Source organism: Coffea eugenioides, chromosome 11 (assembly GCF_003713205.1).
Source record: "Coffea eugenioides isolate CCC68of chromosome 11, Ceug_1.0, whole genome shotgun sequence".
In the NCBI taxonomy this organism is placed as follows: domain Eukaryota; kingdom Viridiplantae; phylum Streptophyta; class Magnoliopsida; order Gentianales; family Rubiaceae; genus Coffea; species Coffea eugenioides.
In genome coordinates this window covers 3,538,414-3,546,966 of record NC_040045.1, presented here as the reverse complement: position 1 = coordinate 3,546,966, position 8,553 = coordinate 3,538,414, and the positions used below count along the sequence as shown (strand labels likewise).

General features: G+C 36.2%; 1 protein-coding gene across 1 annotated transcript; it reads right to left on the bottom strand.

Moving 5' to 3' along the window:
* Positions 1–7,232: 7,232 nt before the first annotated feature.
* On the bottom strand, positions 7,233–8,125 carry LOC113751829. Its single transcript, XM_027295981.1, has 2 exons — positions 7,601–8,125; positions 7,233–7,508 (listed from the first exon to the last, which is right to left on the bottom strand). Exons 1-2 carry the CDS (start codon positions 8,123–8,125, stop codon positions 7,233–7,235), a joined length of 801 nt encoding a protein of 266 aa, XP_027151782.1.
* Positions 8,126–8,553: the final 428 nt, after the last annotated feature.

Below are 8,553 nucleotides of genomic sequence, written 5' to 3'. Positions count from 1 at the left end.
TTGGATTGTAGGTTTTTTGCTGCCTAAACTTGAATATCACCATCATCATCCAAGTTTGTTGGTCACGAGCTTCGTCTTACAATGGAGATCGTATCAGTGTTATTGTGGCAAAAGAAGTTCAATATACTAGTTCTAAAGAATTTGCGCACCATACGGTCACAACTCCAAATTTTGCAAGTTAATCTCTCTATATTTTATATGATATCCACGTGTTACTCTATGTAATCTGAAAGAATTTGAAAGAAAGCACATAATTTAAATTCCTATCATATCCTTACCTAAACACTAAACAAGAACTTGATGAATTGAGTAAACTCTCCACTGGTTTGAAAAGTTCTTGATGAATTGAGTTAATCTTTTTAAACTAACTCTATGTCTCATCGAGTTAATTAAAGGATGATTTATTAAAGGAATAAAAAATTTTAAAATTTTCATTATGCATGTCTCTATGATCCCTTACCATCGTTAGTTATTGGAGTCCAAGGAATAAACAAAATTAAAATAAGATATTTGTTGAAGAAAATATTAGCAATATACTGGTTTTAAACACTAACATATTACCAATTAAACCAGCAGACAATTAAGATCTAGGAGGATCAAGCACCTTCAAATGCCTTTTTAGCAAGCACTTTCTTGGATTCCATATTAGGTACTTTTTCCTTTGGATTCCATATTCAAGCAGCTTTCTTTAATATTGACTAGCAACTAGCCATCGATGGCTAATCAGGCTGTCCTCCAGCCCCAGGTTGGAGGACATCCTCTTCCTTCTCCCACATTCCAAAAGAAAACATTTTCTGAACTGTTTTGTAATACCGCTTCTCAACCAACTTTGACTGTCAAGGTGGTGTCTTCAACTCATTGTGGGGAACCTGCTATTCTTTTTTCTCAATCTGGTCTGGCCACGCTTGCTGCCCCATACAAATTTGCTTTGGTGGGTAAATTTTGTAAGGGTCGTCCTTCTATGGAGGATCTTAGAAAATTCTTTCTATCACTCGATCTTAAAGAGGCTGCTAAGGTGGGTTTGTTAGATTCCAGATATGCGGTAATTACCTTGGGGGATGAGGCGGATTTCCATCGGATTTGGGCTAGAGGTATATGGTATGTTTATGGCTCTCCAATGCGTGTCTTTAAATGGTCTCCTACATTCCATGTGGACAAGGAGCCTTCCGTGGCTCCATTTTGGTTTAAATTACCAAAGCTGCCGTTGCATTACTTTAACAATGAATGCTTATTTCAGATTGTGGGCGTGTTGGGGAGCCCATTGTTTGTTGATACTGCAACCATGGCGGCTTCAAGGCCGAGCGTTGCTAGGGTCTGTGTAGAAATAGATTTGTTAAAACCACTTACTCCCAGAGTGTGGATTGGTAATGGTGATCATGAGGGTTTTTGGCAAGCTTTTACTCCTAAGCATTGTTCCCATTGCTTTAAGCAGGGACATATCCAGGATGACTATCATGTGCTTTATCCGAATCTCAGAATTGAGAGGCCGTTAATTTCCAAGAAAAATGAAGGCAATATGAGCTCTCAACCTCGGTCTTTGCCTGTCCTGGACTCTGTCGGTAGGAAGGATGATCAGCCTGGGAAAGGAGTGGATCAAAACATCATTGATAAGGTGGATAGTTCTAGGGAGGATGAGGTGGATGTTGTTGAGAAGGAGGGGATTTCGGTAGGTCCCAAAGTCTTGGATCTTGATCGAGAAGGCGCTACTGATGGAGACGGTCCTAAAATTTGCACTGATGGAGGCGCTACTGGTTGGTAGGAATAATGGTAGGAATAATGAGACCAGTCCTGCAGAGGAACCTGAACAGCGTTTGAAGCAGCAGGCTTTTGTCCCAAGTGGAGTAGATGAGGGGCTAATCAGTGGCGATTTTGCATTAGTTTTGGGGGAGGGGGAAGATGAGGTGGATGGAGATATATCTCCTCATGGTGCGGTGGAAGATTTGCAGGTTACAAGCTCATCTGCGATTGCTGATATTTTTAATCCCGATCCAATCATTCAACAAGTCAATGATAAGTTCCAACATAAGGAAGGTTTTCATGTGGTGTCGCAGGGCAAGCAGAGAGGAGTTCGGGCTAAATTTAAATTTGATCGTTCGTTGCGATCGAAAGCTAAGGCTTCCTCAAACTCTTTTTCTGCTTTGTCTCAATGATTAATTTTCTGTTTTGGAATATTATGTCTAGCGCCCCAAATTTTCGTAGATTGAAATATTTGGTAAACCACCACTCCATTCAATTGGTTGCTATTTGTGAACCGAAAATTCAAGTTGCAGAGATCCATTCGATCAGGATGAGACTTAATATGGATCACGCAGCCTTTAATACTGTAGGTGACATTTGGGTTTTTTATAAATCTTCTATTATTCGTAGTCTAGTTGGAGAATCTTGTTAGCATTTGTCCTTACAAGTTAATTTCACATTATTTGAGTTACCTATCATCGTTTTATTTGTTCACGCTAAGTGCACGGCCCTTGAACGAGTAGAATTATGGAATAGCCTTCTTGTGGACAAATTGACTCAGTCTGCTTGGTTTATTGTGGGGGATTTTAACGTTATTCTCTCAGAAGAGGAGAAAAGGGGTGGGGTGCCGTTTAGACCAGAGAAAGGTTGGGATTTTTTGGACTTTATGTCTCAGGCTGGGATTTTTGATGTGGGGTACTCGGGGTCTGTTTTTACATGGTGCAATAATAGGCATGGTAGGGCGCATATATGGAAGAGATTAGACAAGTTGCTTATGAATCAGGTTGCCTCAAGTTTGGGTTTGAACTTTGGCGTTCAACATTTGTGCAGAGACCCCTCGGATCATGCTCTATTGCTTTTGTCGGCTTTAACAAAATTGGATAACAAGCCTAAGCCATTTCGTTTTCTAAATTTCTGGACATCTAAGCCAGAGATGTTAGATGTTGTTAGGTGTCAATGGAATGGGAGTTTTTCAGGCCCACTGTTAAAGGTCCTTGCAGTAAAACTTTGGAGTGTAAAGGCAGCGTTACGAACTTGGTCCCGCGAGGTGTTTGGTGATATCTTTGAATCTGTGAAGGTAGCGGAACACCGTGCTTTTAATGCAGAGTTGAGTTATGATGTTGACCCCTCTGAGGCCAATTTAGTTGAGTTACATGAAGCACAGGATCAGCTAAGGCATTCTCATGGAGTTGAGCATATGTTTTGGCAACAGAAAGCTAGGATTAAGTGGTTAAAGGATGGGGATAGGAACTCAAAGTATTTTCATTCTTGTTGAATCAAAGCCACAATTGTGGACTTTGACAATTTCTCCACAGCTCACAATTGTGGATTTTGGTGGCAGAAATATTAATCCCACATCGGTGATAGTAGTTGGAGATGTAAGGCTTGAGAGTTATAAATAACTCTCAAGCAAATCAATCCAAGATGTACCAAAAGAAAAAGAAAACAAAAGAATTACACCAAAAAGGATTTTGTAATTCTTTTGTAAGTCTTTCTTCTCCCAAAAATTTATAAAAGTGGGCTGCTTGAGTGGTGCTCGGAGAGTAGGCAAAATTGGCCGAACTCCGTTATCAATTTTTCGGGTGCGTTCTTTCCTTATCTCTTTTATTTGTTCCGCATTTATTTATTAGTTTCTTTTCTATTGTAGTATAGTATTCAATATATTTGTCTATATTTATCGGGTATATTTGTAGTGTTTTATACGGTTCATTTGGGTGTATTTTTCTTATTCGTGTGTACGTATTATTTATGTATACATGGGTATAGTTGTGATAATACACCGTGCACGTAAGTTCTGTCTAGGAGACTGGGTTTTAAGTGGGACCGCTTGTGACCCCTCCAGCCTTTCCTGGGAATTTACTTGGAATGGTAATTCTGTCTAAGGAGATTGTTTCGACGATCTTTCCTGGGAATTATTGAATCGGTTTAATCACTAGTTGTATTTTTGAGTGGGAAATTACCCGATTTCCCCAACAAGTGGTATCAGAGCCGAAGGTTCGTCCTTTGGCTTGTCTGTAGTTTGTTATATTGAATACTATCATTTGAGTCTGTAATGGCATCTGACAATTCCACGTCAAGAATTGTATCTGGGGCATCGGCTTCCTCGTCCACATGGTCGAGAATTCCAATGTCAAGCTTAAAGGTGGCGGTGGAGACATTTGACGGTACTGGCCATTTCGGCATATGGCAAGGCGAAGTCATGGACTCCCTTTTCCAACAGGGTCTTGACATTGCCATTGAAGAAAAGAAACCAGATGACATAGAAGAGAAGGAGTGGAGTACCATAAATCGGTTGGCATGCGGAACTATTCGATCGTGTTTGTCCAAAGAGCAAAAATATACTTTCAAGAACGAGACTTCTGCATGGAAATTGTGGAGGGCATTGGAGGGGAAATTTCTGAAGAAGAGTGGTCAGAATAAACTCCTAATGAAGAAAAGATTGTTCCGTTTCGATTACCAACCAGGTACTACTATGAATGAACACATCACTATGTTTAATCAATTAGTAGCAGACCTGTTTAATTTAGATGTAAATTTTGAAGATGAAGATTTGGCTTTGATGTTGTTATCATCCCTTCCTGATGAATTTGAACATTTGGAAACTACGTTACTTCATGGGAAGGAAAATGTGTCTTTAGATGCTGTATGTTCTGCTTTGTATAGTCGTGAATTGAGAAAGCAGGATAAAATGAAAAAGAAAGTAGCTGCAGCAGATGAAGCGTTAGTGGCAAGAGGTCGTCAACAAAGCCAATCAAAGGGGAGAAGAGGAAGGTCCAAATCGAAAAGTAGAGTTGCCAAAGATGAGTGGGATTAATAACTCTCAAAATCCAAATCCAAAAAGGCTTGAGAGTTTGCTAATGTCTATTGTAAGGAAGGAACATAAGATGGAGGCTGTCAAGTCCTAACAGTCGGCACTGATCTCGCTGCATGGTTCAAAGTCGCGGTCGCAGCCCGGAATGTACCACATCGGTGTCGGCATATCGGTCGCGGTTTTGGTGAGACGCAAATTTTAAAACATTTAATATTCTAAAAATTGTTAATAATATAAAAAAAGTATGCTAAACAAAAATAATAAAAAATAGCAAAAGAAAATTTGTAAAATGTACTATTTTTATGCATATTAAACACAATAAGTACTTTTAATTATTTAAGACAATGGCATCACAAATAAAATCAAAATAACATAGACCACAATTTTAAAACTAATAATTGCAAAAGTAATAACAACCATTAACAATACAAACTAAAGATTTATTTATAGCATAAAGTTGGAATATTTTGATCAATCTCCTGCCATAAATAAAAAGAAATCATATTAAATAAAAGGCAAATATGTAAAAAGATATACTAGTACTTTATATTATTGTACCTATTAATACTAAGTAGAATGATGATGTGGTTCAAAATCACCCTCATTTCTCGATGAATGGTAAAACAGATGTGGAAGTGGCATAGGACCTTGAGTAAGTAGTGTATAAGAGTTATCTGGTGTATTTACTGGATGTGAAGATTGACTAGATGTTCCATAATCATTAGACGGAAGAACTTCTGGATTGGAGATGAATTGTTGAGTATGATGATAGTATTCAAACCCTCGATAGTTAACACTATCGCTAGTACCATATGATGCAGTAGAATCATGACCATAAAACCCAATGTTATTGGAATCAAAAGAAGAACCATCATGAGATTTATCTATTTCTTTTTTATAGTATCCACTACCATGAATGCTAGTAGGCCTTTCGACCTGTCCAGATCCATCAAATGGCCAATATCCACTGTAATAATCAGGAGTGATTCCATATGATTGGTTATAGTCATATCCCAATTAGCTAGTACTGCAGTTTTGACTAGATTCATGCTCATAGGTTGGGTATATACCCAAATTTTGCATCTGATCATTAACTCCTCTATATCTTTGTGACCATGAATGGTAAGAGAAAGTATCCTCACTTGAAAATTGAGTTAAATTATTGAGGAATTGATGTTGTGCTTCTATACCAGGACGATAGCTATGATCAGTATCTTGAGTGGCATAATAATTATCTTGTCCTTGAGCCCATGACATACCTCCTGTTTGTTGGCTACCTTGATTGTATCCAGCACTATGTTTGAAAGAATTGTTCCCTCCATCTCCATTGTCACCATTGTCATCATCATCATTACTACTGTCACTTTTATTTGAAGATGATGGAATAGTATGCTTACTGATTTGTTTAGTCATACTTTTTTGTTTCCTACTTGAGGATTCAGCAAGACCTTTCTTATTTTTTTTTTGGTAATATATTGGGACAATGTATCACCAAAACCATCATTGTCATGTTCTTGATATTCACTACTTTCTGATTTAGTTTGATGAATGCCCTTATCCAACCAATCCAGATTATCTTCAGGCAATGTGGGTTCTTCATTTTCTCTTATCCAATTATCCAATATATCATCTTGGTGAAAAATGTGATTCAAGTCAATTGGGTTGTAGAAATCATTAGTATCTCTTTGATGCATCAAATTTTTCACCTTTAATCGCATATTGTAATGCACAAAAACTAATTTATGCAATTTTTTAACTGCCAAACGGTTACGTAGTTTTGTATGAATTAATGACCATGTACTCCAATTTCGCTCGCAACCAGACAATGTGTAGGTTTGACTCAATATTTTCACTGCAATATTCCTTAAATTTGGCTCATTTTCACCATAGTTAAGCCACCATTCACCTAACCAAACAAAGTAGTAATAATAATAATTTATTATTATTATTTTAAAATTATAAAAATATTAACTTCATTAATATGGTTTAGATGTTTATATAAGTATGAATTAAGTTGAAACCTGGTAAAGATTTTGGTAACGCTCTTGCTGCAATAGCACTTCCAAATCCTCCTTTTTTGTCTACAAAAATTTGATCCACAAAAATAATATATACACAAGTGTTAAAATTTTTAAATTTTTTCATTAATATAAATAAATAAAATAATCAAAAGAATACCTCATTTATTGAATCAACTTGTACATCTAAATTTGGCTCCAACTTTGCAATGACTTTCTTCAACCCTTTTCGAACTTCATCCAGATTAAACTCACAAGTTCGAGAATATTGAAGGACCGGGTTTAAAAAATATACTGAATACAATAAAATAACAAAATTAGAAAATAAATAAATACATATATATTACATATTTAAATTGGATGTAATATTTTAAATTACCTACCACATGTAAATCACAACGAAGTTGATTGTACCATCTATTATCAATCACTTCCAAAATCGTTTTTCAAGATTTCACAGACTTTTGAATAACCATTTTTGCTCTATCCATTGCCTCATAAATAATTGGCAATGTTGGCTTATTATCTTGATCAATAGTTTTTAAAACTTTGACCAGAGGCTCCATTATTGCACACACATTTCTAACTTTTTTCCAAAACTTCTCTGACAATATCAACTCAGCTACTTTTATAGCTTCTGCCTGTCTCTTGGTAGTGTTATTGAACTCTGCCCATTCATCTGAGGTGCACATTTTTTCAGTTCTGTAGAATGCCAAAGAAGACTTTCCATAGAAATGAATTCAGTTGCAAATCTAGTGATACCTGGACGTAGCAGTTCCCCTTTTCTTGTATATGTCTTCATCAAATTCATTACTTTGTCGCTGTTATATATGAAACTTGTTATCTTCTTCCTCTGAGCAATAGTTTCTTTTACATTATCTATTTTGCCAATATCCTCCAACATCAAATCTATACAATGAGCAACGCAAGGTGACCATAATAGATTTTTTCTTTTTTTCATCAACAGTTGTCCAGCTGCTTTCATACTAGATTTACTATCTGTCACATCTTGCACAACATTTTTTTCTCCCACAACCTCTACTACCTCATCCATTAACTTGAAAATATATTCAGCAGTTTTCTTGACATTGGTACAATTAACTAAACCATGGTATATCATGTGCCTATCACAGTATACCATAAAATTTATTATTGGATGTTTTGTACGAGTGCTCCACCCATCACACATAAGTGTACAACCAAAAGTTGAAAATTTATCATAAATATCTCCAAGATATTTCTCAAGTTCTTCAAATTCTTCATCTAAATATTCATTTCCAATTTGATAAGTTGAAGGGCCTTTAATACCAGAACCAACTTTGGCAATTTCATCAATCATCGATTGATAATAAGGATTGTCAGGTGCATGAAATGGTATAGCATTGAAATGAAAAAACTTTGAAACTGCCTTACCAACTCTTTTTATATTTTCCGTCACAAACATTGATTTGACTAATTTTTGTTTTGAAGGAAACATATGTGAGTCAATTCCTCTGCTTGTCATTTCATCCACTTGTCTGACACTGAATTTACGTGACAATCCTTTTTTATTTTCAGAAGTCGTTGGTTTTGAAGTACCAGCACCTATATTCCCTAAAATTCACAGTGTTTAACAAATAAAAAATGAATGAATAAATTACAACTTTATTTAATTATATTTAATAAAATGATATCAAAATTATTTTAATATTTTAGTTTACAAATGATACTTGACATAAACACAGAAGGTCGACTCTCAGATACTGAATGCCTTCGTTGTTCGTCTAA

What these genes read in the sequence shown, in the direction of transcription:
- LOC113751829 (XM_027295981.1), bottom strand. Translation starts at nt 8,125, where the DNA reads ATGATTGATGAAATTGCCAAAGTTGGTTCTGGTATTAAAGGCCCTTCA. An exon ending in TCATATATAACAGCGACAAA is followed by an intron (nt 7,509 to 7,600) that starts GTAATGAATTTG and finishes TTCTATGGAAAG; the next exon opens with TCTTCTTTGGCATTCTACAG.